A 27,209-nucleotide genomic window follows, 5' to 3' on the forward strand; every position below is an offset into this window, starting at 1 on the left:
AGAAAATGCAGGGCGGAAAGAGGAGCCCCCGCACCTCAGAGCAGTTGGGCCCTGGCCGGGAGGCAAAGCACAGGAGCGCTGTGGTGCCAGGCTGGGTGGGGATGACCTGCGGGTTTGCGCTGGACCCGACCCCAAGGGCAGTCAGGTGCAAGGGGGCGGGCGCTCGGTTCTGAGGTGGCGGGGCCAGGGCGGGCCGGCCGGCGGGGCATTTAAACCCGGCTGACAGCCAGTCCCGTCCGGGACACGCGCCCAGCTCCACAGCCTCCTCCGTCAACTCAGCCTTGGGTACCGGTCGGGCAAGATGCGGTCTTCTCTGGCTCCGGGAATCTGGTTCTTCCGCGCCTTCTCCAGGGACAGTTGGTGAGCAGGCAGGGGAGGGAGGCGCTCCGGGACCTCCCGGGCTCGGCGCTCGCGGCCCCGGAGACCATACCAGTTCCGTCCTGGCATAGCCACGAGGGCGGCCAGCGGGGCTCCTCCAGCCGCGCCCTCCTGGGAGGTTGATAACACTCCCTGCCTAACTCCACCTGCGCGCCGCGAGACCCCGCGACTCTGGCTCTGTGGCACTGGGGAAGAATAGGCTGCCAGGGAGGGTCTCCATCTTTTCCGTTTCCAACCTCCCCTCGGAACTCACACCCGGCACCTGACTTTCATGTTGTTGAGCAGCTGGGGAACCTGGCTGCTCAGGGAACCTGGCTAAAGGCTGAAGACCCGAGGCCAGGGCATCGTAGAGGAAAAGGGTGGCCACTGGGGTTTGTGAGTGCCCCTCTTGGTCTCCTTTAGCCCTCGAACACCAAGGCCAGAACTCAGTGGTCCTGGGAGTTCTTCTCAGGACTTTCAGCCCTGAGACACACACCTGGAAAGGGCACAGCTCTCAGAGCAGAGTGGGGCAGCCCCTCAGCAATGGGCGAGAGGCTTCATGGTGGTTCTCTTCCTAACCCCAGAGACCACATGTTGGGGTGCATGGTGGAATGGAGGGGCTTCAGCCACTCTTCCTTAGAGGCAGTCAACCTTGGGAGCAGTCTGTTTGGTCTGCACAGCTTTTAAAATATTGTGTTCATTGCCATTATTTACAAATTATACAATTTAACAAAAATAGCCAGATTCCAGACTTCTCTTTAAAAATAGACAATGTAGGCCAGGCATGGTGGTTCATGCTTGTAATCCTACCACTTTGGGAAGCCAAGATGGGAGAACTGCTTGAGGCCAGGAGTTTGAGACCAGCCTGGCCAACATTGTGAGACCTTCTGTCTCTAGAAGTAAAAAAGGAAAAAAAGAAATGAAAAATAAATGATGTAGCAATACTGGGCCTAAATTTCCAAATTAAATGAATAGGATTGAGGAGTCCCCTTTAGATAGGGCAGGTGCTATTAAAGTGGCCAATTTGTCCTAATTTTGAAACAGTCTTTCATCCCCAACCCTCTCAATCCTGGGCAAAGCAAGACAACTGGCTACCCTACACACTGTTTAATTATTAGGAGCGCTCGTTAACTCTAAACCTCTTCACTCACTTAGAGTATTTACCTAGATTTTTTGAGTTGGAGACTGTTAAAAGATATTTTTCAGAAAAAGATTAAAATCCTGACTCTCACAAAGATATAAAAATGAACACATGTTAAAGATTTTATTTTACTCATAATAAAGGTCCAGAATATACTATAATAGGTTCAAAAGAGAATCTAGAGAGAAGGATTGGGGAATTATTGTTTAATGGGTATGGAGTTTCAGTTTGGGAATATGAAAAAGTCCTGGAAATGGATGATGGTGACAGTTGAGAGACAATGTGAAGAATATACTTAATGCCACTTAAATGTACACTAAAAATGGTTAGAATGGCAAAATATGTGTTATGTATATTTTACCACAATTTTAAAAAGAGAATCTAAATAACATGTTCATTTATAGATTAGAAATATTGAAACCAAACTGGTTTTCCACAGGTTGTGAGGGAAGACTACTGAAAGTATCTTTGTACGTATATTTTGTAATGACTTCTCAGTTACCTATCACTTCAAAGAATTTTAAAATGGCTCAAGGGCACAGTTAGAAGCTAGAATCTGATATCCAGGAGGACTATACTCTAGAAAAGGCATAGTTTTCCACAGAAATACATTTTTTTTTACACTCTCTCCTATTTTGATTTTTTAAAGTTTCTTAGAAAGATTATTGTTGATCACAAAATAAGGCTGGTCTCATTGGATTTGACCAGATTGTGGATATAGGTACGACAAGAGTGTTAATTTACCATTTTACCCTTGTTAAGTTAATACACTTTGCTGGAAGTTTTCATAAGGAATCCTAGATTCGATTTTTTGAAGTCTAAACAATTGTTTATTGTCCTGACAGTAAGCTGAGTTAAGAAACTGTCTCCACCAGGTTTTACTTACTGTACTAATATATTTTGGCAAATTCCTCTTCTCAGGGTCCCCAAAATATCCTAAAGTTTCTGGGCTAGCCAGGGAGTGACCTTCCTTTTGGCCTGTAAACCTTGAAACTCAGTAAGCCTGTTTTCTTGGGAGGGTTTTCTTAGTATTGGCTCCATAGAGTGAACCTCAGTTTCTGAAGGAGTCTGGTTGTATCTGATTAAATAGGCATCCTTATCAAATGCAACATCCAGGCAAGGTCTTGGTTGTGTAACCAATTTTTCTAATTATGTACTGGTAAAATGAAACAATGACAACAAAGAAACTAATTCTTGTTGAACCTATGCAAGTAACCATATTGCCATGAAAAGCAAGAAGGTTTCATACGAATTTCTGAATTCTGAGGAGTCAGGTAGGAGATAAAGATATTTTTTAAGTGTTTCATTTCAGTTTACAAAAGCAGAATCTACTAAATTGTTATGGATTAATTAACAACCCAAGAAGAAAAAGAAAGGTCTTCCTTATATATCCAGAAAATAGAACACTAAGAAAACATCACCAATATTCTGAACATAGAAGACAGTTATCCATCACCAGTTCATGTGTGATTAATTCTGTTCCACTGAATCTTGGGTTAGCAATCTCAAGAACCCATCTGCTTCTTGACTAAAGAGTTCGGGAACTCCTGACTCAGTCCACTAGTACATTCTTAATGTTGTTCAAGTGGTACCATCAGAAGCCTATACCCAAGAGCAATTACTTAGTACGGTGCTTTTCTGAGACAGGTCTTTGTTGTTAAAGAGAAAAACGCTTGGCCTTCCAGGCCCAGTGGCATGCTTACAGTCCTAGCTACTCAAGAGGCTGAGGTGGGAGGATCCCTTGAGCCAATAGTATGGGACTGTAGTGCACCATGATCATGCCTGTGAATAACCAGTGCATGTCAGTCTGGGCAACACAGCAAGATCCCATTTCTTAAAAAACAAAAAACTCCCACTCTATTCTGTAACTTATTACAGAGCCTTTAAGAAGCATCAGAGTAAAATAAAAACTATCTGAAGGTGACAGAGAGTTAAAAAGTGCTGATTAACTTATTACTGATAATTTTCAAGAATGATCTGATGAGAATTTATGACAAGAATAATGCAACTGACAAGGAAATTTGTTTGCTTCTGTGATGTGTAAAACAAAAAGATGCTAATCCAAACAAAAACAATTCTAGACAATGTCTAAAAACTGCTAATTTCAAGGAATGCAATGAACATTATATTAATTTATAGAAATAAACGTAATCTTTACAGATAGAAAATCTTAAGATATATAAAAATTTTGAGATACAATTTACATAATATGCCAAGAATATCAAATGAAGATATTCAGCAAGTTTGACGTAAGTCCTAAACATCTGTATTTTAATGAAATGTCATAGGAAAGGCTGATGTACATCTCCAGTTGAAAACTAGTGGCCTGGAAGATGCTAGATTTAAATTAAGGAAAGTTGCAGCCTGGTAACATTTTTATTTTTATTTTTTTTTTTGAAACAGAGTCTTGCTCTGTCACTCAGATTGTAGTGCAGTGGTACAATCATAGCTCACTGCCGCCTCAAACTCCTGGGCTCAAGGGAGCCTCTTTTCTCAGCCTGCTGAGTAGCTGGGACTCCAGGCATGCACCACCACACCTGGCTAAGTTTTAAATTTTTGTAAAGATAGGCTTTCGCTATGTTGCCCAGGCTGGGCTCAAACGCCTGGCCTAAAGTGATCCTCCTACTTCATCCTCCAACCTCATCCTCCCAAAGCACTGGGATTGCAGGCATTAGCTGCCGTGCCCAGCCTCCAGTAACATTTTAAATCATAACTGAATTTGTGACTAGTGACACATATACTGCTGTCATCAGGGAAGGCACCATCAGGGTGCTGATAAATAGAAACATGTCATGTACAGAAAGGGCATTGAGAAATCTGCAGAACTTCTCATACAACATATCATTTCTCAAATATTTAGATAAATAATAATATTTTACTAATATAAATTTAACCTAGAGAAGGCTGAGTATCTCTTCCGACTTGACAATTATTTCCAAGCAATTGATCAATATTAACATATTAAAGAAATCTGATTATTTCTAGCACTTCTCTTTTTAAAAAATGAAAAGACAAATCTTTGTGATTTTCCAGGAGCTCTCCCTCTTTTTAAACTAAATATTCACAAACTTATCAAGATTTTGCCAGCTTTGGCAAAATTTTAACACATTTGATTGCTTATTTTCAGACTTATTGTTTGCATGTACTATAATCCAAGACAAATCAAATTTCCTTTCTGTAACCTACAAATGTATCCATTCAGATGTGTTCTTCACTGTTCTCTGCCTTATTCTGGAACGACCATCCATTTTTCTTAGGTAGATTATTTTCATTTTAATAAAACGTTTAAATACAGTGTATACAAAGTCACATACCTCTCTGCCACTATTGCTCCTAGTAGAGTCTCATTCATATACATTAGTTATATTTTTTAATCCAAGTAACTAACATTTCAGAGAGGATGGGGAGTAGGGAGGGTGGATCATTATAAAGCATCTAGAACACACCAGCATTCTAGAATAGCTCCATAATACACATAACATGACTTTCTCCAGCCACCAACACTCTTCACTTTCACACTTCTCAAGGTGTGAATTCAGCTACTGTGTTCCCCAACATCTCTGAGATTTAAGACAGACCTGGATTGAAATCCTTTCACCACTGTGAGCCTTGACTTTGCTGAGCCCCAGTTTCCTCATCAGTGAAAGTCAGTTGCTTTCTTGAGGATAAATGTGATAAGGAAACATTCTTCATGTCTTGTGGCTGATGGAGGGTACTCAACAGGTATTCTTTTACTTCCTTCCAGATGAGTTTAGGTTTGGATTCCTATCAAACACTAAATGTCATGGAGTTCTTTTGTAGGTACATTATTTTGCTGAGCTCTGAGGTCTGCAAAGACAATCAAGACAAGGTTCTACCTTCTTGGAACTAAGAATCAAGCTTGAGAGAGGGTGTGTACACATAGTCAGCAATTTTAGAAGGCCCTGCTCTATTTATTGAGTGCAAAGGATGATGTTTCCCATGTGCTGTGTCATTCAGAGGACAATCGAGGGAAATGCAGAAGTCAGTTGGGGTGATTTTGAAGAAAGCTGACCTATTGAGCATTTAACACATAAAAAGTTAGAGATTATATGTATACATTGCCTGGCACACAGGAAGCATGGAATACATGGCAGCTTATACTGTCATTATTAGTGATGATGGTGTTATTATTACAGATACATGATGACCCAATTTACCTTTCTTGTGCTAAACAAAATATAGGCCAGGGTGGAGACAAAAATAAAGACTTACAGTCTGAAAATGAGAAATCAAGTCTCTGTCACATTTAACTGCTTTCACATGTCCCCAAGGAGGGCATTTAAGAAGTGAAGAAGACAGAGTAGGAAGCTGAAAGTGGATTGGTCCTGGGCCTTGGACTCCTCCTCTGTAAAATGAGGATAATAATAATACTTGTGTCACATGAGTGTTTTGAGGTTTAAATGAGGTTCTACATGTAAAGTACTTAGCTCAGTGCCGGGTTCATATGAAGCACTGAGTAAACACTAATGGTTGACTATATTCTATTTGCTTTTTCTGCTACTTTATGCCAGGCATTGTTTATTTGTAATTCTTGTGGAACTGCAAGGCGAACGTTTGGTTCCCCATGGAACATATGAGTGTAATGAAGCACAGAGCAGTTATGTAAGCCTGTCCAGCACCACACAGCTGATACTGAGCTGGAGCTGGAATCAAGATTAGTCTGACTCTTAAGCCTACGGTCTTTCCATTGCCTCCCCAATGACAGTGTGGTGTGAGGAAAAGACTACATGGCCGTTTGGCCTTGGACGAATCACTTAACCTCTCCAAGGCTTAATTCCCTTATCTATAAAATGGAAATAATGATGTGCTTATATCACAGGGTTTTGGTGAAATTAAATGAGAAACTGCTTAAGGCACTCGGCCCAATGTCTAGCATACTTGATATTGGCTAAGTGCTTATAAATTTCTGTGGAGGGAGAGATTCATTTCCTTTAGGAGAAGAAGGAAGTCTTTGATTTGGATCTGGGGGTGTTCTAAGCAGAGGTCACAGAGCTGGCAAAGGCATGGAAGTGGAGACATGACCTCTCCCCTGTCTATGAAGTGGTAACATGTAGCTCCAGCCAGCAGTAACATAGGGTGCCCCTGGATGGGAGCTGTGAGTCATATGGTGCCAGGTATGTGGAGACATACATTCCAAGCAAGAGTCAGAGATGGCGGAGTTTCTGCCCAAGAAGATGTTGCTCTCGTCCTCCTGTTAAACTTTCCTTGTCAGGATGGTGATGAATGGCTTGTCGATGATGTTTCAGAGCCACTTGGTACCCGGAGGTTCCCCAGTCCTGAACCTGGCTGGTTCCTGCTTTTTTGTGCCAGTATCTGTGTGGGTGCATTTGGGAGCAGCTGGCAGCACGGGAGATGACTACAGCTGGTGCTTGTGGGGCTGGGCCCATTTCCCAGGGCCTTCTGAGGGGGACAGCTCAGAATGTGCAGAAGTAAAGCCTGTGGGAGGAAATACCAGGGTGACCACAGCTGGATGAACAGGAATGGGCGGGAGGGTGAATTGGGCGGGCAGGAAGAGCAGGAGCTGTGAGCCCATGATGCCATTTTCCTCACACCTTGATCTTCCCATAGGAAGAAGCTGGAAAAGGCCACAGTTGAGCTAGGATGGATGGTTCTGCCCTGTGGAGTTAGCTAACGGCTTTCACTGCCAGATCCTAGTGCCCACCTGGAGGAGGATGCAGGAGAAAGACATTCAAACGTATACCGAGAGAAAACCTGCTGTGTGCCAGATACTTTCACATTCAGGATATCTCATTTAATCTTTATAACACTCTTGCACAGCAGGAGTTTATGATCTTATTTAAAAGAAGACCAAACTGAGGCTTAAAGAGGTACAATAACTTGCCCAAGGTCACATTAACTGGCAGAATCAGAAATTAGGACTCAGCCAATTTTGCTGGAAGTCTGATGTCTGTTTCCCTATTCTGTGGGCTAGCTCTCTCATGTCTTTCCTGTTGACTGCAAAGAGGTGCATGGTAAAGGCAGCAGAAAGGGCTACTTAAAATGAGCTTTGATGGGAAGAGGCTGCTTAGAAAAGGAAATGAGGGCTCCTCTTCCTCCCGGGGAGAACCTGGAGGCTCAGCTCATGATCCCTACTCCAGCCCCCCATAAGGGTCATGTGAGCCTGTAAAGCTCCCATCCCCCACCCCTCGTGACAACAGCTTCTTCCCCAGCTGCTTTTTGGGCTTCCTCCTCCACGCTGCTGTTTCCTCTTTCCCTCTCTACAGTGGACTGGCATGCACCTCACTGGCCTCGGGTGGGGCCGTCTGACTCAGGTCCTGTGGGCTGGTCTAGAAGGTAGCAGCAGGGTTTTGAAATAGTCTGTATGGTTGGCCAAGGCCTTGTTTTTTCCAGTCAAGCTTCTGTACCAACCGAGAGCTGGGGTCAAGGTTGACAGTCTTGAAGTAACAGCAGAATTGAGGACAGACACCAGGGGTAGAGTCCCTGAAGCCCAGGACCTCTATCTGATTGCCACTAAGTTGGTGTATAAGGGGGTGGGGGTGGGGGCGGTGTCACTGCTCTCCTGCTGGCTTCTGGCTCAGGGCTTGTCCTGCTCAGGAGAAGGAAGGCCATCCTCCTACCCCTCTAAACCGGACTGTAGCTCTGCCATCATCAACACACTTCCATCAGTGCTATTTACACAACCTTTCTTCAGAAGCGACACTGACTTAAAACCTGTTGGCCACCTCATCTGAGCCCCACCAATTCTCCCGCCCTCCCAGTTATTCCAGCTGCTGATCGGAGCGCTTGCTGCAGCGTGAAGCCTGTCTTCATTCTGCCTGAGCATTCACGGTCCTCTACTCGACTTTCTTCTCAAAGCAAAACAATCTCTCCTGTATTTTCCTCTTTCCTAAAACAGATTGTCATCTGAGCCACTAATCTCCTCTCAAACGTCCTGAGTGTTCCTTGTGGCTTCTGGCCAATGGCTCCCTTCTCTGGGAAGGCTCCCTGAGTCATCTCAGTCTCTCTAAGCGCGCCCATGTCGCAGCTGGAGGACCACAAACAGAGAGTTCCATGGGGGACTGACTGCTGCCCGGGGAGAGCTTTGGGCCTCCCAGAGAGGGCCTTGTCCTGTCTTGTGTGCTGAAGGCCTGGCTCAGGGCTCTGCTCCTGTGGTATCTGTTCCTGGCTGGCCTTTTCCTAGCAGGGTATCTTCCAGTGCTGGTGGCGGGCTTGGTCGGGGGAGGGGGGCACTGTCACCATTGGCCCTAGCTTGGTTCTTATTGTGCCCAGCCCCCTGTCCTTTTCAGATTTGCTGAGTCTCAGAACAGGCACATCCGAGAAGAGGCCACTGAGTCCATTTTCTCAGGGCAAGTGCCAAGGTCACCTATAGCCATAACCAGCCCAGCCTGGGATTGGGGGATAACTAGGGAGCCCCCAGGGAAAGGGGGCTGTTTCTGACATCTGGGGCAGTGCCCCTCTGTGGGCTGTTTCTTGGTTTTTGCTGTTGCGGTGGCAGTTGGTCTTCTAGGGGTTCTGTTTGTTTGCTTCTAATCTGTTGCTGCTTTGGGACACACTGTTTATTGATTTGACCCCAGAAGCATTCTTAGTGCAAAGTCTCAACAAGGTCAATAAAGCTATTATCACACTCCTTCGAAAGAGTAAGTTGGACTTTCAGCTAATAGTTAGGAGATAGCTGGTTGCCCTCTCTGTCTAACTTGGTTATTCAGTAACCAGTATCCGGTGGGGGTAGGTGGGACTCCGAGAAGTGCTACCTCTTGCTAACAAAGTCTTAGAGGGTCACAGGACAGCTGCCCAGTCTGAAGCAGCCAGGGGCCTTCCTGTCCATCCTTTGGTCCTTGGCCTACTTGCCCAGCCCGGCCCAGCCCCTAGGTCGCCATCCTCCCTGTCACAGCCACCCTGGGGCCAGCTAGGCAAGGCCTGGCTGTGCGTATTTTGTGCCCTGCTTCTTTTCTGGGACCTCTTGATTCATGAGGAAAGAGCTGGTGAGAGGAGAAGTGAAACTGCATGTTATAAATATGAAAGGAGTGTCAGCTGCCTTCCTGAAGCTAATGTGAGCTTGGCAGCCTTGGCCTCCATCTAGCTTTAACCTGACTGAAGTTCCCAGTCTCTTGTGAACCACGGCACCATTCTCTTAGAACACCCAACAATGGGGAGTGGATAGAGCACGAGACTCAGAGGAGGCCCAGCTCCAACTGTGCCATGCCCACCGAGTGGTGTGACTTTTAGTTCATCCCTCCACCCTCTGGAGGCCAGGAAGGAAGTCCCAGAAGAGGCCAGGGCCAGGCCTAGTGTCACACAACACAGCTGAGGACCGCTTGTTCCCCCAGACTCATGGCTCTCTTGCTGTCTTAGGTATCAGGTTTTCTACTGGCAGCATCATGGGGGATCCCAGGTGGTGGATTTCTAGGAGTTGGCATGAAAGCTGGCAGGGACATTAGGCCACTGCCTAGAGGAGGGCAAGGCTGTAATCTTGGAACCTAACAGGTCTGGATGCAAGTGGGGACCCCTGCTGACCTTCCTGTCTGCCCACAGGAGCAGGTGGGAGGGCCCCAGGGCTGGAGTCTCTCCATGTCCCCCTGTAGGCTCCCCAAGAAGCCCTAGAGCCCACAATAGGCAAGGCCAGGGCTCCAGGAGCTTCAGGGGATCCTTATGCTCATTAGGCCCAGCTATGCACAGCGGGAGGTGGGGAGGAGGGGAACAGGCTGACAGCCACATCTCTACCTTCCAGTTAAATCCAGGGCCTGAAACCTCCACTTCCCAGAGGAGTTTGGTTCAGCCTCTGACCCCACTCAGTTCCCCTAACAGAGCAGTGTGGGCTGCCTTCACCCCTCCAACCCTTCTTCCTCATCTGAAGATTAGAAACACACTAGCTGTCATCTAAGTACCCACTGGGCATCAGGAACAATTTCAGACCTGCTAGATGCATCTCACTAACCCATCAGTAGTTCTGAGAAGGGTGATAGACTCTGGTTTTCTAATGAGCAAAAAGATGTAAGGAATAAAACCAGCTTTTGCCCAATTTTTAAGCCCTTGCTCTTTTCTTTTATAGACAACTCCCTGACATCACCACTTAGGGTCCCCTATGATGCTGCCATGTGCCTAAGAGTGGCTGGCAGGATGAAAAGGGCCCAAGGAACTGGCCCGGTGCCTCAGTGAGGAAGCCTGTCTGTGATTCCCACCAAAACCTACAGGGCACAGCCCTGGGTCTTCACCGCTTAGGGTGGCAGGGGTTCAGAGCCGCCGACCTGGAAACTCCTGCCCTCTTCGGTGGCTTTGCAACACCTCCAGAGATAGCCTGAATGCCACAGACTGGCAGCTGAGGCCCTGCGCCATGCCACCTGAGGCCCCTGCCCTTCCCAGCCACGTCTGCTCCTCTGCTTGGCTCAGTTTCATCCTCCAGATATCCTGATGGATGCAGAGTTTCCCAAACAGGCAGTGTCATTTCATGCCTCCGTGCCTTCGTGCACGCTACTTCCTCTCCCTGGCAGTCCTTCCTGCCCCAGCTCTGGTTGGCTTGGCCTCATCTTGCTTGTTTTTGAAACTTCAGCTCCAGGAATCCTGACTGCTCCCTCCTGCTGGCTCAGTCCCTCCTCTGTGTCATCTAGGGCTCTCTCCTACAGCACCATCACACCAGGTCTAACTGTCTCCCACTGACCTGTGTGCCCAAGCAGGTGGAGATCCTGCTTATGGCTTCTCTTGTTAGTACTGGATCATGGCATGGTGCCTGGTGCAGGATGGGCACAGGGATGCATGGGAGAGCAGCCTCGCTTCTGCCCAAGGGAATGGAGATGTTAGAAATGGGCACAGCTCCTCCTACTGAGGTTGGCGGGAACAGGACTCTAGACAAAAGGGCCATGGAGCAGATGGGGAAGAACACCTAGGGCCTCAGCAGGGGAGTCAGGGAGGGCAGGCTGGGGTTGATGCAGTGTGGTTGGGGGAGTGAGGTGGGAGGAGAAGGGGTGCTGGCAGCTGACTGTGCCTTTGGGCCCCCATTGGCTCTGACCAGCCCTGGGAGGACTCAGCGTGACTGTAGAACAGCCTGGCTTCCTAGTGAACACCAGGACTATGTAGCCAGCAAGGGGGGCTTCACTGCTGAGCCTGTGGTGGAAGAACAGTCATAGCTGGGGCCCCAGTGGAGCCTCAGGTCTCCAGGGATCTTTCAGACACTGAGAGGATCTGTCACCAAGGTCAGTGGTCAAACGGCTTGGCAAAGGCCCTTGCACATACATGTGGTCATGAAGTCTGGTTCTGCTGACCGGGATGTCTTACAGGCATAACCAGGACCTGGGGACTAGGGGAGATTCATGCTGTGTTCTCTTATCTTGAGGGACAGATGGAGTTGATACTGGCAGCCATGTGCAACTGATGAGGAAACGAGAGGCAAAAGAAAAAAAAGAGTTAAGAGCTCATGGGAATTTACACACGCAATTAGTGAGAGGCACCACGCAAAGCTTCCCGCCTCTCTCTGAACCAGTCGCGTCCCAGGCAGGGCTTGGTGGGTGCTATCTGTAGGGCTGCAGGGTTCCTCCATCCATTGCTCTTTGCAGAAGCCAGCTGGGAACCCTCTTCAAAGTCTCTGAGAGGATTTCCCTCAGATTCTAGAAGTCCCTGAACTGTCATGAGCCATATGGCAATAGGTGGAACCTGGAAAACATTGCTGCCACAAGCTTGCCATATCAGTCACTGTGACAGACACTTGGAGTAGCCCCAGCTTCCCTGGACAACTTGAGTCCCTAGAGGACCTCTATGACCCGCCCCTGTGCCTCAGGGAGGCCAAGAGGCCAGGATGTGGAGCCGCCTGCAATCCAGACTACACTGTTGCACCTTGGTGCAGGATGGGATGGAAAGGCACTGAAAGCATTTAGGCAGAGCTGTGGAGGGGCGTGAGCAACTTCATGATTCTCAAGAAGACAGACTGTGGGGACCCGGGTAGGAAGCTCGATCCAGGGGCAAAGTGAGAAGGAGCCTCATAGCCCAAGCCCAATTCAGGCTTCACTGAAATGCCCCTTTATTTCCCAAGTGATATTGGGTTTTTCTTCATGCCACATTTGGGGAAAGTGGGTTTGGGGTGTGGAAGAGGATTCCTAGGTAGAAGGAGCATCCAGTGTGCTGCTCTTGGGCTCTTGGGGCCAGGACAGAAAGGGTTCAGGAGTCCTCCCACCCTTTTTCCTGACCCTTCTCCATGAAGTCTTCACTGGTGTTAGGTCTTGCCTAACGCCTGGCCCCTTCTGGGCTGGGGCTCCACTCTGAGGCTGATTTTCCATGCATGTCCTGGCTCTTGACTCTGGTAGGGAAGCAGACAGTGACTCAGTAGGGCTCTGGGGCCCTTCCCCAGGCCTCAGGCTGGGGTACAGTGGAAACGCTGAGTGCCACCCAGCTGGACTGTTCTTTCCATCCTGGGCCAGGGCATGGGATGATATGTAAGAAGTGGGGGAGGGCACATGTGTGTGAGCCAAAGGTGGAAAGAATGGGCTCTGTCCAGTGGGATGGATGGACTGGGACTAGGGAGGGGGCTTGGGTCTGTCACCAGCTATCCCACTGCCTTCTCCTTTCCAACTACAGCCTGGCTAAATGAGGTGCTGTGTCTGCCCTGTTCTAAGTTTCAGAGGAGTGTCGACCTCACTTTAAAAACAGACCCTTCTCCCGACTTAATCTCCCTCCTACCCCCATCATTTCAGACATGTGAAAATGATTCGAACTCCCTGCCCCCACCTCTGCCATACAGGCACACACACAGGCGCTCTGACCTCAGGGAGGTAGTCGAAAAGCAGAGGTGCTGCCGCCTGCTCAGAGCAGGTGGAGGCACTTCCCATGGGCTGGAGCCTGGTTCCAACAGAGGCCTCAGGAGTTGGGGCAGGAAGGCAGTTCCCCCTGAGCACCCTCTTGCCTCTGGGCATTTTTTTCCCCGTCTCCACTTGGCCTCCACACCAAGAAGGAAAGAGTTGGTGGCGCTCAGAGGGGGCACGGGTGGGGGATACCAGCCCAGAACTTCCAGCCGGGGCTGACTTCCCACTAATGCAGATGCCGTCCCTTCCTGCAGGTTCCAAGGCTTCATCCTGCTGCTGACCTTCCTCATTTACACCTGCTATCACATGTCCAGGAAGCCCATCAGTATCGTGAAGGTGAGGCTAGGCTGGCAGCAAGGAGGAGTGCAGAAGCACATATGATAACCGTCCTTACCCTTACGGTGGCCACCAAGGCTGCACTTTCACCTGGCAGACTCCCGCTCTCAGCAGCTCTCTTCCCCGGGGCTCCTTTTCCGTTTATTCCCCAAGACAGTTGTGTTGGTGGCTGCGGATAGAATAAGAGTGCAGGGCCTCTGGGCTATGTGGATGCGCTCGTGGATCTGATGTGACCACTCTCCCCTGCAGCCAGTTCCTGCAGGAGGAGGTGCCAGCAGGGGGAGCATGCAATCTGGTAGGAGGCAGTGTTACCGGTATGGTTGGGGCAGGCGGTTGCTTGCTCCCCTCTGGGTCGACCCCTGACCTCTGTGTCCCATTGCCTCTCCAGAGCCGCCTGCACCAGAACTGCTCAGAGCAGATCAAACCCATCAACGATACTCACAGTCTCAATGACACCATGTGGTGCAGCTGGGCCCCCTTTGGTAAGAACAGGGCAACTTGCTCTTCCCACTCCCCATTTCCCTCTTCCTTGAGAAGGGGCTGTCCAGGGAGGGCTTCCTGCAGGGGCAGCCAGCAGTCAGCTTTCTGTTTCTCCCGTCTGCTTTCAGATAAGGACAACTACAAGGAGTTACTGGGGGGCGTGGACAATGCCTTTCTCGTGGCTTATGCCATCGGCATGTTCATCAGGTAAGGACAGAGGCTGAGCCTGTGACCAAGAGGAGGATGGTTTAGAGCTGCTGCCTCCCCTGGAAGAACCTGGGGACAGCTGGGTTGACGTGAGCTCCCACCAGGGAGTAATGGCTCCCCGTGTTGGAATGAGACTGTGACTGCTGCACATGCAGTCCGCCCACAGCCATCCTCCCTGCCTTACCGCCGTCACGGAGGCTGCTCCTTTGCCTGGTAGACTCCCACTGGTAGCAGCTCTTTTGCTTGGAAAGGTTTCTCTGGATGCTGCTTCTGAGACTATTCACTCAGATATCAGAGTTGGTGAGACCCTTTGAGGATGGCCCCGCATGCACCTATAGCTGGGAGAATCCCCATCTGCTGTGTCCAAAGCAGCACGGCAAGCATGCTGTTCCTTGCCAGGAATCCAAGATCAATATGGCTGCATACTTCCTCCAAAGAGCTCACAGGCTAATGGGGGCAATGGATGCATCAGCAGGTGGTGCCAAAACTGTGGTGGCTCCGTGACAATGGTGGCCATCTGGTGTTCTGGGAGCTCGGAGGTCATCACTCAGTCCAAGCTGAGCTAGAGCAGAGGGGTCAGGGAAGGCTTCTTGGTTGAGATGATGCCTGACCTGATGCGGGAGACTTGGGCGCGGTGGTAGAGATGGAGACCTGAGCAAGAGGAATAGCACGAGCAAGTAGGGCAAACGTGAAGAAGCAGCATGACCTACAGGAGGAACAGTGAGCAGGTGTACGTAAGGGAGTCACAATTTAAGGAAGGTAGCAGCAGGACTGAGGGCTGAGGTCATTTGCACATGAGGTCCATGGGAAGAGATGCATGGAAGGGTTTTTGCCAGGGCGTCCTGTCCAGATGGGCATTTCTGAGAGCTCACTCTAAGGGTGATGCTGAGATGAATGAGACTGGTCACACAGATGGACCAATTTGACAACAGCCCAAGCTGTCGAGCCCACAGTGGGCTTACGTTACTACAGTGGTGATAGAGGTGGAAAGAGGTGACATGCTGGAGAACTAGCTAAGAGGTACCCTGGTGAGTCTTGGAGACTGAAGGTGAGGGGTGGGGAGGAGAAGCCAGAGGCTGAGGGAGCTCTGTGTCTGGCTTGAGTGGCCAAGGGGTGTCATTCACTCAGATGAGGGTGACAAGATGATGAAGGCATCAGGGCAGTTGGCGGGAGGAGGAAGAAGAATTCAGCTTTAGAGCACTAGGTTTCAAATGCCCCATGGGGCATCTGAGTAAGGGTGTCCAGGAGGCATCTGGCTGTGACTGTGAAGCTCTGGGAGACAGATCAGGCCTGAGGATGTGCATGTGGGGCCATGTAGCCTATGGGTGGTTGTGAAAATTGTAAAAGTGATGCAAAAGAGGGCTCTGAGAGGAAAATACATGACGGGGAGGGGCTGGCCAACTGGGAGAAAGATGGGCATGCTAAATCCGCAGAGCATGGCCAGGTGTCACAGAAGCAGTGAGGGACAGAGGTTGGCCCTGTCACATGGCAACATGGAGGTCATTGGTGGGACCTTGGCCAGAGCCACTCCCTAGTGTGGTGCGGGCAGAAACACGGTAGGGAGTTGAGGTGGACACAGAGGAGGTTAACCGAAGATCCAACTTTCTCTTCCCCAGTGGGGTGTTTGGGGAGCGTCTTCCACTCCGTTACTACCTCTCAGCTGGAATGCTGCTCAGTGGCCTTTTCACCTCGCTCTTGGGCCTGGGATATTTCTGGAACATCCACGTACTCTGGTACTTTGTGATCATCCAGGTATGAGTCTCCATCTTGCACTTGGGCCTGTGTTCCCATCTCGGCAAGTACCTGGGAGACCGCAGCTCTTGGCGGATGGAGGCCTGGGCTCCTGGCTCCCTGCCTGGTGCTCTCTATTACACTGCACTGCATTCCACCTCCCAGCCCCACTGCCCCCACATTTAGTCACTCAGAGAGTTGGCCTCGACCACCATGCTGCGGTCACTTCCGATGCACGAGAGGCTTGGTCTCTGCTTGGATAATCTTGAGCGAGAGAAGCCAGCTCATGACATTGGGGTGTGTGTGGTGAGTGTGTGAGGGTTGGGCAAGGTCTGTAGTATGGGGTGTGGAGGGCTCCTCAGTCGTGAAACTGAACCTCCTCAGCCCAGGGCAGTCAGAGTAGGGAGCCAGCTGTACAGCCCAGGCCTGTTCCCACCCTCCCTCCCCTCTCCCTGCAGGTCTGTAATGGACTCGTCCAGACCACAGGCTGGCCCTCTGTGGTGACCTGCGTCGGCAACTGGTTCGGGAAGGGGAAGTGAGTGTGACAAGGGAGGAGGAGCGGGAAAGATCTGGAGGGCTAGGGGTCGGGATCTGGTCACTGTGGCCTCTGATGTAATTTCAGAAGGAAGGGTCAGAAAATGGCCTCCGTGTTGCTGTTCTGCACATGCTGAGAAGTGCCTGAAAGCAGTGTTGATTTTCTCATTGATGAGGCTTTAACTCATAGAGCAGGCAACTTCAGTTATACTTTTTTCTAATAATAATTTCTATTTTGAATGAAATTATTTTTGCTTTTTGAAGACAAAAAGACGCCTGAAAAACTGTTTTTTTCCCCGCTTGAATTGGCTTATGTGCAAAACAAAGTTGTTTTGGAGCACGGATTCTCACCCTTGGCTCTACTGACCTTCTGGGCCATTGGACCCTTGTCTGGGGACTGACCTGCCACTGCAGGCTGTTTAGTGGTAGCCTTCCTGGTATCTGCTCACTGGATGCCATAGCACACCCTGAGCTGTGACCATCAAAAATCTCTAGCTGTTACCAGATGTCCTTTGGGAGTAGGATTGCCCCCGGTTGAGGATGGTGCTTTAGAGTGAGATCGTGGGACAAAAGAGAAGAACGAGAGCCAGGTTCCCATACCCTCAGTATGGCGCTCACTCAGGGAGCTGGGCAGGGGGAGTGAGACCCCAGGCCCTGCAGCCACCTGCTTGACCCACCCAAGGTCTCCCACCCTTGCTGACTCGGGGTTTGGGGCTCAGTCTTTGGTGACTTAGGGAAACTATAGTCAGCCCAGCTTTAGAGCTTGGCTGGGGCAGTTGCTATGAACAATGTGCTTTGCTTTTTACTTTTTCTACTCTCTTCCCTTCCCTGCCTCCCTTCCAGGCGGGGGCTCATCATGGGCATCTGGAATTCCCACACATCTGTGGGGAACATCCTGGGCTCCCTGATTGCTGGCATCTGGGTGAATGGGCAGTGGGGCCTGTCATTTATTGTGCCTGGCATCATTACCGCCACCATGGGTGTCATCACCTTCCTCTTCCTTATTGAACGTGAGTGGGTCCCTCGCTCCTCACAGACCCCACCAGTGAGCCTAGAAGTTCTTGGTTTGTGGGAGAAGGCAGCTGGATCTCCTGGAAAGATTGCTGGTCACAGAGTGGAAGGACCAGCTGTGTGACTTTGGACAATCTCTTGGAGCCTTTATTTTCTCATTTGTAAAATAATAATAGTTATAATAATGTCTATTTCATAAAATTTCTGCAGGCTTAAATGATATACCACAGTTAAAATGCCTTGCCCATAGGAGACGCTCGGCAAGCATTGGTTGAATCTGAGAGGTGTGAGCAGGGAAGGTGGAGTTGCAGGGACATTCTTACAGTGACCTGGCTCTTCATTTGCTGCAGGTGGCCTTGTGGGCTAGCCAGGCCGGGTATGAGAGCTGCTCTGTAGCTAAGAGTACTAAAGTCCAAGACGCAGTAGTGACACCGCTGGTTGTTAGGGAGCCAGGCCTAGAAAGTTGTCTCCTGAGCCCCAGGCCCCCTTCCTCCTGCTGGGACACACACTGGCCACCTTAGGAGTTGGAGGTGGGGCCAGCTCCCAGGATGGCTTAGACCCAGTGCAAGGTGAGGGCCTGGCAATCACCTTGGGATTAGGGGTGGGGGGCAGACTGGAAAGCTTCTTAAAAGGTGATTTTTTTTTCCCCCAGACCCAGAAGATGTAGACTGCACACCTCCTCAACACCACGTGAGTGTGAGCCCTCCCAGCCCCATCCCTGACCTCCAACTCCATGCAGAGGGCTGGACCCAGAGAGGCCTGAGGAGCTAGAGCAGGGAGTTCTGGCCCTCACTGACCTCACAGACCCAGTGCTAGGCCGGTGGTTTGGCCCTACAGCCTGATAGGTCTGGCAGGTTATGCCACCCGAGAGGAACATGTGCCTTCCCATCCTGGAAGCCCATCTCCGGCCAGGGCTGCGCTGCCAGCTGGTGGGAGGTGGCACAGGGATGCACCCACAGCAGGGTTCATCTCTGCTGCTCAGGGCGAGCCAGCTGAGAACGAGAACAACCCCGAGGACCCTGGGAACAGTCCCTACTCTATCAGGGAGAGCAGCCTTGAGACTGTGGCCAAATGCTCCAAGGAGCCATGCGAAGAGCCTGCTGCCATCAGCTTCTTTGGCGCGCTCCGGATCCCAGTAAGTTTGTAGAATGAAGGAAAGAGGGGGGCTCTCTAGATTTTTCTGTTGGCGATGAGGAGATGGGGTGCTTGGGTGATCAATTTTTCTAGAACTTCTTTATAGGGGTGGTGTAAGTTGGGCAGGCTGCTTGGGGAGGGTGCTGTGGGAGACTTGTCTTGAAATAACCTTGCACAGTGGCCACGTTGCTTTTATTGGGACAGAATATATTGGAGGATGCCTTATGTGGCAGGTGATGGAAGGTGCTGGGGTGGTGCTAAGCACTCCTCGGGGCCACCACTGAACCCAGGACCTCTGGACCCCTTGCCATGTGCCCTCTGTTATGCTCCCCAGGGAGTGGTTGAGTTCTCTCTGTGTCTGCTGTTTGCCAAGCTGGTCAGTTACACCTTCCTCTACTGGCTACCCCTCTACATCTTCAATGTGGGTAAGTCAGAGAGGAGAAGGGGAATGAAGGGGTCTCTGAGGAGGCCAAGGCCACCTCTGGTGGGAGATGAAGCCCCTCGTGGTGATGCCTGTGATTCCAGTATATAGTCAGGATTCCTGCTGAACCTCTTCCAGAGTGAAAGGCGATTGATTTAGTTCTTTATTTAAGTGAAAGCTAAACCCTGCACACTACCTCCCAGACCCTGACTCCAGGCACCTTCCCTCCCTTGGAACTGAGCTGGGGATTAGGAACTCAGAACTCTGTTCTGCAATTCTTGCTATCTCCTCTAGCCCTTAGTGTAGGAGAAACCCTCTCCAGGTTGCTTGGCTCATAGGTGGTAGGGTTGGGAGGTGCTAGGAAAGGCCTGCCTGCTGGATATCTCCCCCAGTCCAAAGGAGAGGCCTGGTGAGCGACCCCACTCCCTGTAGCCTGGTGGTGAACATGGTACACTTCTCCCAGTGGGACTTCATGGGATGGAAGCCCTTGTCCCTGTGTCTGCTGGGCTGCACTGGTGTTCTGCCCTGTCTCATGGACCTACTCCCTCCTGCCCCTGCCCAGGGATGTACAGATGAGATCACTTGAAAAAGGATGTTTCCTGTCCACCTGGTCTGGGTCTTTGCTTTTCCATAGGTCAGGCTGCTCTACCAAGAAGCAGCCCACCCCACCCTGCCCAGCTCCCAGGAGCCTCCAAGCTCCACCAGGGCTGAGGACCTGTCACCCAGAACAGCTCCCCTCCCTCCCAGCCCAAGGGGAGGAACATCACCGCCTTGCCACACATTGTACTTGCTCTGAGCAGGATACCGTAGGACTTAGTCACAGCCAAGTCTCAAGCTGTAGTTGCCCTGCCGCTCTGTTGGGGCCTCTCTCTGTGATAGTGTGGAGCTTCGTGGACACTGTGACTTTGTTTTGTGGCCTTGGTGCTGACTTCAGAGTATGAGGCAACCTTGGGGTGGAGCTACAGTCCCAGCTTCTGGACATTCCTTTTTTTAAACACTAAGCAGAGGCCTGTGACCTGAGGCCCCTGATTCCCTGCAAGTGTCCTTCCTGACTCTGTGTATGTAAATGAGAAGAGCTCCCAGTGCTGCTAGGGCCAGAGTGAAGCAGAGAAAGGACTGGGGTGAGCCTCAAGTTGCGCTTCAAGGGAAAGGTGGCCGTGGGAGAGGGTGCTCAGTGGCCGGATCCCAGGGCTTGCCGGGGAGGGCTTGTTCTGAGAGGAGAAGGTCATCCTGCAGGGGAAGAAGGCAATATGGGACAGGACCAGGAGGGTGTCTGCCCAAACTGCCACACTCCCACCCTGTGGCCCTGGCGAGCCAGCTCCACAGGTCCTCAGCTCTTCCTCAGAAAAGGGGGCAGTGGCCTGGATCATGCTCCGCAGGGCTTCTAGCTGTGACACTCCAGGATGTATGCCCCGAACCCCAGGTCTGACCACATACCTGTGTTTTCCACAGCTCACTTTAGTGCCAAGGAGGCTGGGGATCTGTCTACACTCTTCGACGCTGGTGGCATCATAGGTGAGGCTCTGCCCTGTTCTGCCAACAGGCTCCCTTCCCCTCTTTCCTTGTGGGGTGCAGGAATAAGGGACAGGACTGATGGGCTATGACCCAGGCAGGTAGTAACCAGAGAAAAATGGCTCCTGGGTTTATTCTCAGTTCTGCTTCTGCCTGGCTGGGTGGGCCTAAGAAAGATGCCCTTTTGTTTGGGCCTGGGTAGTGATGGGCAGTACAAGAAGGGAAGGCTGCGGAGAAAGCAACTCTGCTGGCTCTTGCTGACGGGCCCCGGCCAGCGCTGGGGCTCAGCTGGGATGCTAGGCAAGGGGATGGTGTGGTCCTGTTTGGGAGGCAGTGTGTGAGTGGGTATGTGTTCCAGGTGGCATCACAGCAGGGCTCATCTCTGACTACACCAACAGCAGGGCCACCACTTGCTGCGTCATGCTTATCTTGGCTGCCCCCATGGTGCGTATAACCTCAAGGGTAAAGTGAGTGCATGTGAGCAGGAGACCGTGTGGGCCTCTGACCTGCATGCACGTCCATGTGTTACACACATGGCAGTCTCTGTGTACATGTGCACCTGCATCCCTGTGCACACACGGGGGAGGAGAAGCAAGGGTCAGCAGAGGCACCTTGGAAAAAGATCCAGACTGCAGACTTTAGAGGGGGATTCATGACTGTTTGGCCTTGGTAGAGAAGGAGACCACCTCCTAAACTTCCTGATCAAGGAAAGAAGAGATTGAGGTTGAATCTGAGAAGAATGGAGAAAGGGAGATGATAGAGTACCACATTTTAGACTGTCCGTCCCTGGGACGTGTAAAGACCGGAGTAGTCTGGGTATGCGAGGGAAAAGGAATGAGATGCCCTCTGGGGTTCCAGGGCAGGAGAAGCTTGTTCCAGACTTCAGGGCCCCAGGCTGGCGAGGGGACTCTGGGTGACTCTGCCTCCTTCCTCTTCTCAGATGTTCCTGTACAACCACATTGGCCAGGATGGGATTACCAGCTCCATAGGTGAGGAGGAGGTTGCCTGTTCTGCCAGGCCATGGAAAAGGCACCACCTTGGGGGTCCCATGAGGCTGGCCCACAGGGGGGCACCAGCAGGTGGAGCTGCTGGGAGGGCTGAAGGCCCGAGGGTGCTCCTGCCTTGGGGAGGGGGCTGCAGGTGGCACCTCCCCTCTGACTGGGCTCTCTGTGCCACCCAGTGATGCTGATCATCTGTGGGGGCCTGGTCAACGGCCCATACGCACTCATCACCACTGCTGTCTCTGCTGACCTGGTGAGTGGGGCTACCTCCTGAGGGCCAGGGACAACCCTAGGGGCTTGGTCAGGGCCACCATATCCAGGTCTATTTTTCTCTCTCCCATCCTGCAGAGGAGAGATCCTAAAAGTCCTTCAGAATGCACCATGGGCCCCTGTCCTCTGAAGCCCAAACCCCAGTCACCAGCTTTCTTGAGTCAGCCCCTCACTTGCCCTGCTTCCCTTGGTGCTACTGCTCAGCTGGGCCTCCCCACTCCGCTGTCTCTCCACAGGGGACGCATAAGAGCCTGAAGGGCAATGCCAAGGCCCTGTCCACGGTCACGGCCATCATTGACGGCACTGGCTCCATAGGTCTGTGATTCTAGCTCTGTCGTGGGCAGGCCCCTGGGCATAATACCCTCCGATGGGCAGGGAAGGTACAGGGCCCCTTGTTCATGAGGCTATGCTCCATTCAGGTGCAGCTCTGGGGCCTCTGCTGGCTGGGCTCATCTCCCCCACAGGCTGGAACAATGTCTTCTACATGCTCATCTCCGCCGACGTCCTAGCCTGCTTGGTAAGAATCTTGGGGAACACAGAGAGGTATTGGGGGATGCTCTGTCCTGCCCGGCTGGAACCCTGGAGGTCCAAAGCACTGGCCACTGGGGGTTCTGGGACAATGAGAGCAGCTGTCCTCTGCTCAGAGCACTCTTCCTCCCCTGGGAGGACCCCTTGCCAAATGGGAGTATGTCCCTCCCTTCTCCACTGCCAATCCATGGGTCACCTGGTGCTGGGCACTCAGTGCTCAGTGCTAATGGTGCCTTCCCTTCCCTCTGTGCCTTGTGCTCCACAGCTCCTCTGCCGGTTGGTGTACAAAGATATCTTGGCCTGGAAGGTGTCCCTGAGCAGAGGCAGTGGGTGAGTCCTCCAGGGAGCTGAAGCTGCCCCTCTGCCAGCCGTACTTTTCACAGGAATCCGCCCAGTGCTCAGCATCTCCAAACGCAGGCTGAGGCTCGTCCAGCCCAGACCTGAGGAACACTGAGCCATCCCTGGGTAGCCCCTGCTTGGCTAACCTGTCCTCTGTTGTCCCCGTGTGTCTCCATAGCTCTAGTATGGTCCTAACCCACCAGCGATAATATTTTCCTCAAGTCCCATGCCTTTTGTGAGTATTTACTTTGAGTCTGTGACTCAGTGCCATTTAAATGGGGACTGCATGCAAATCCTCTGTCCTACAGTATTACTTTCTCCAACTTTCTCTTTTTTCTTGTGGGCCAGCTGTACAGACTTTCAGCCTCAGCAGAGCGAGGTGCTTGGGAAGTGTTTTCCAAGGGGTCTGAGATGCCACGGAGGTTGGCAGCCTCTTCCCTGAGGGACACTGTTAGAACTTTGGACATGCCCTCTGGGAACAGAGGGGACAGAGATAGGGAAACCAGTTTCCCTCTGAACTAAGACTGAGGTGCAGATGCCTCCTGAAGTTCAGAAACCAAGGTCATCTGGCCCCTCTGCCTGGAAGGCCCCTCTGCCTGGCATACAGAAAAAAAGCAACTACCAATCAAAGCCTCTGAAACAAATGTGAATCAAGCATGGGTGGCTGGCCTCGTGTGCTCTCTGCCTATAGTCTGGTGGTGGTGAATGTGGTGGTGGCACCAGTAGGTTAGTGGCTGAGGCTGCACGGTGCTGGTGGTCTGATGGTCGGGCGACCCTCTCCTACTGGCCATCCTGAGCAGGAGCCTTGTGCTAAGGAGGAGGCCGCTGATGAGCTGGCCGGAGCTGTGGACCTGGGCTGGATGGCAAATGTGAGGAGGAACACCCTGGGTCATGGTAACCAGCATGTATCTGGGGATGCACTTCCACTTAAGGAAGAAAAAGTAAGAGCAGGAAGACACACTGCAGGAAGCATTCAGAGCACCCTTCCTGCCCTGCCCTGCCCTGCCCTGGAAGAGGGGAGCAGGGGACAGAATTCCTGTGCCTGTGCTCCTTGGAGCCAGGCCTGAGGGTAGGAGGGGAAGAAGAGCACCAGAGAGGGAGAAGGAGTGTTTAGTGAGCAACTGCTCTGTGCCTGGCTTTAGACGTGTGAGCTTGCCTCGCAGCAGCCTCTCACTGGAGGTGAGAGACAGCGGCTCAGAGCTCAGGCACAGCCTAACACTCAACCTGGGCCTGGGGTTGTTCGCTTTTCACTGGACTGCCACTGCTGTCCCAGGCTGGTCCTTCTCTGAGGGAGGCCGGTTTGTAGGGTGAGCAGTGATTTGTCAGAGCAGACAGAGCACTGGGCTTGGAGTCCAAACGTCCCTGGACAGTCCTGCCTTCTCCACTCACTCCATGAGACCTTAGGCGTAGCACCCAGATTCTCTGAACTGCCACATCTTTATGTATGAATGGGGTGCTTATCCCTGAATACCTGGTGAAACTAATCTGAGGCTGAGATAAGGTGGGTTATGTGATGTTGCTTTGTAAAGCCGTAAATGTGGCATGAACATTGTAAGGTTTTAAGTATTAATCTGGCTTGCTATTTCGTGCCAGAGTGGTGAAAGGGAGACCTAGTTACAGAGAATTGAGATGAAAGGCAATTATGAAGGCACCCTAGGAACCTGCCTTTCCTCGCCCCTCTGGGCAGGAGCTTATGAAGTCTACTCACTTTCTTCTCCATCCCCTCTCTCCTCTTCATGCAGGTATAAAGAAATATGAGGCCCCAATTGGAAGAGCAGCATGGAAGGTCCCAATTGGGTCCCCAGTGTGTTCCCCATGGGCAAGACCACCGAAACTTCCACAAGGAGGGGAGGCAATCCCTCTTTATTGAACAGCCAGCCCAGCCCAGACCCAGGGCCTAAGAACACAGATGTTTTCCATGGGAAAGGGACTGCCAGGCATGAGGAAATAGAAGATTCACGGGCCTGAGGTCTGGAAGCTGCAAGCAAAAGGAATGGGACTGGGGCTGAGTTATGTCTCCATTTTAATAGGGAAGGATATGCTCAGACTCTTGCTTGTTGAGATTCCAAGACAGAAGGCTCTACAAGGTCAAGGCCTGGAAAATGTGCGACTCTCCTTCCCATGTTAAATTTTAATCTCTGTAATCCACCTGTATCTATAGGTGGGCATCACACTCCATCAAAGGAGCCCCACCTTTCTTTGTCCCTCTATCCATGAAACAGTCTTCTCTGTGCATTTCCCCAAGCTGGGCCCTCTCCATTTGGGATTGTTGATAACTCCATTACCCACCCATCATGCTGTTCCTCCAGGGCCAGCACTCGGGTGAGGCAAGGGAGCTGCCTTGGGTACACAATTTGAGGGGCACTCCCTCTTGGGCATGTGCTGGCCCTGAGTGCCTCCCTTGCCTCACTGGCCCCAGTATGTCGGACATGATGGATCCTGGCCCCAGAATGTCCTCAGTGGAAGGTGACTGGGGGCCAGTACTGTTGGGAGAGTGAAAGAGGGGTTGGCATGACTAAAAATTCCAGTATGTGTATTAAGTGTTTTGAGAATGAAATGCTAAGGAGTGCCTACTGTGTGCCAGCTCTGCTGTAGGAATGGAGTAGACAATGGACACGAAAAGGACTTACGCCCTGAGCACAGGTGCCAATGGTGCCAAGACTGGCAAGACGTGAGGGCACCGCATGGTTCATTCTGGCAGCTGCTACAGGTGCAGTCGCTTGGCACCATCTGCCACCCCCCTTTTCCACTTTTCGACATCCTCCTTCCACCTGAAGTCCTGCATCACTCTGTCTTCTGGCTAGCTCTTGGCATCTCCATCTGACCCTAAAGCTGCCCATTGGCACCAATACAGATTCCCTTTCACCTGTGTGCCTGTGCGCATCCTTGTGGCGGCCTGGCTCGGTAGTAAGCGGGGCTCGCGTGAGTGGGGTGAAGTGGTGTCCCAGGACCACCAGGTGAGTAGGTTAAAGCTGACGACAGTGGGCATTCCAGAAGGGGATGCTCATGACACGGACGATGTGTCAGGCAAATCAGGAGCTTAGAGCGCCACACAAGATACAAACGTTGCATTTCCTGGGACATTGTGGGCTGGTGCATTAGCCAGAATCACACGCGTCCACACTAAAGCAGGCTGCACAAGTGCCAATGGCGACAAACAGGGAAGGCTCCTCCTGCTTGCAGTCACTTCGGCTCTGAGTGTATGAGCCAGCCAGGGACCTCCAAGTCCTCAGAGCCCACAGGGGCAGAAGTTATACTCTGTGGCCTTATGTTCAGCATTCAGGAAAGCTGCTCTTTAATATTACTTAGGAGGGAGTAGCTTATGGAGAAGCTATGTTGCTTATGCTTACATTAGCCACTAGATGGTGGCCCAATCCCATCATAGAGCCCAGGGTGGGCTGTGGTTCCATCCTGCTTCCTGGAACAGAGATAGGAGCTGGAGTCTCTTGACTTTTCAGACTTTCAGCTTGCCTTCTGCTTCAGAGGGCAGGGGAAGAGGAATGGGTCTCTCAAGGTCTTCTCTTCCCAGCTGCCCTGCTTGCTAACTTTAAGCCTGTTTTGTCATCAGGAAAATGGTGACATTACCTACCTCATAGGATTGGTATGAAGGGAGAAAAACATACTCTGCACACCCCTGCCCTTGGAGAACTTGTTTAGTTAGGGAATAAATAGGAAAACACAGAGACAGTGACTCCAGGTGAGAGCTGTGCTGTTCATTAAGCCCAGCCATGAAGGAACAGGGCTGGCAGGAGGATGATTCCAGGGGCAACGGGAAGAGTCCTTCCTCCTTTTGAAGGCAGAATTCTCAGAATTTGGATAATTCATTTGATAAGGTAGTGAGGCATAGGGAAGAGGGAGGAAACTAACATGAATACTGATCCAACACCTATGATGTTAGGCCTTAGAGACTGAAAACTGAACAAGTGGCATTGGCTCCTAACAGCAGGTAAGTTTGGCACTAGACGCATGCAAAAGGCATTGTGGAGGCTCAGTCTGGCCTCAAAAATGAGGACTTAGGCTGTGGGTAGAGAGTTGGGAAAAATACCAAAGGTGGGGGAACCCCAGCCCTGAGATCTGCCTGTCTGTAGCTATATCCCAGGTCCCAAGTTCCCAGCCCCATTCGGGCAGCTCTGGGCATGGCCTGTTCACCAGAAGCCTGGTACCTGCCTTCTCCCTGGGCCTCAGCACTCACTCATACAGGCTAATGTAGGAGCATTACGTTAATTAGTTATTCATTTAATTTAACTTCACATTTGGTCTCAATTAAGCTTAAAATGTTCCTCCTTATAGATGCTACAATAGTACTTGTAATTAAAAAGCAATAACTCTTTGCGTTTCTTCCTTAGAGATCCACTGGGAGGCTGCGTGAGTGTGTGTGGGGTGGCTGGGGGAGGAGGAGGAGGCAAGAGGCAAAGAAAAGAAAGGGAAAGAAGCTGTTG

The 27,209-nt window shown here is 51.1% G+C and overlaps 1 protein-coding gene and 1 long non-coding RNA gene across 3 annotated transcripts; one reads left to right on the forward strand and one right to left on the reverse strand.

Annotated features, from left to right (window-relative positions):
* Positions 1 to 25,640, forward strand: SLC37A2 (solute carrier family 37 member 2). 2 transcript variants are annotated; one of them, XM_035264984.3, is made up of 19 exons: positions 1 to 360; positions 13,521 to 13,602; positions 13,991 to 14,084; positions 14,211 to 14,289; positions 15,906 to 16,041; positions 16,479 to 16,555; positions 17,398 to 17,564; positions 18,218 to 18,255; positions 18,548 to 18,700; positions 19,034 to 19,124; positions 20,573 to 20,635; positions 20,991 to 21,076; positions 21,573 to 21,621; positions 21,813 to 21,886; positions 22,140 to 22,218; positions 22,323 to 22,420; positions 22,697 to 22,761; positions 22,949 to 23,005; positions 24,513 to 25,640. In XM_035264984.3, exons 1-18 carry the CDS (start codon positions 302 to 304, stop codon positions 22,977 to 22,979), a joined length of 1,521 nt encoding a protein of 506 aa, XP_035120875.1. In that variant the 5' UTR covers positions 1 to 301; the 3' UTR covers positions 22,980 to 23,005; positions 24,513 to 25,640. The 2 variants fall into 2 exon arrangements, with proteins under 2 accessions (XP_035120875.1, XP_035120876.1); XM_035264985.3 differs by lacking the exon at positions 22,949 to 23,005.
* LOC144578058 (uncharacterized) lies at positions 2,677 to 14,995 on the reverse strand. Its single transcript, XR_013523125.1, has 2 exons — positions 13,661 to 14,995; positions 2,677 to 6,955 (listed from the first exon to the last, which is right to left on the reverse strand). It is a non-coding gene; the product is annotated as an uncharacterized LOC144578058 (long non-coding RNA).
* Positions 25,641 to 27,209: the final 1,569 nt, after the last annotated feature.

Source organism: Callithrix jacchus, chromosome 10, assembly GCF_049354715.1.
Source record: "Callithrix jacchus isolate 240 chromosome 10, calJac240_pri, whole genome shotgun sequence".
In the NCBI taxonomy this organism is placed as follows: domain Eukaryota; kingdom Metazoa; phylum Chordata; class Mammalia; order Primates; family Cebidae; genus Callithrix; species Callithrix jacchus.

Coding starts and splice junctions, on each gene's coding strand:
- SLC37A2 (XM_035264984.3), top strand. CDS start 302: ATGCGGTCTTCTCTGGCTCCGGGAATCTGGTTCTTCCGCGCCTTCTCC. Junction 14,085..14,210: donor GTGCAGCTGGGCCCCCTTTG/GTAAGAACAGGG, acceptor GTCTGCTTTCAG/ATAAGGACAACTACAAGGAG. Junction 20,636..20,990: donor CGACGCTGGTGGCATCATAG/GTGAGGCTCTGC, acceptor TATGTGTTCCAG/GTGGCATCACAGCAGGGCTC.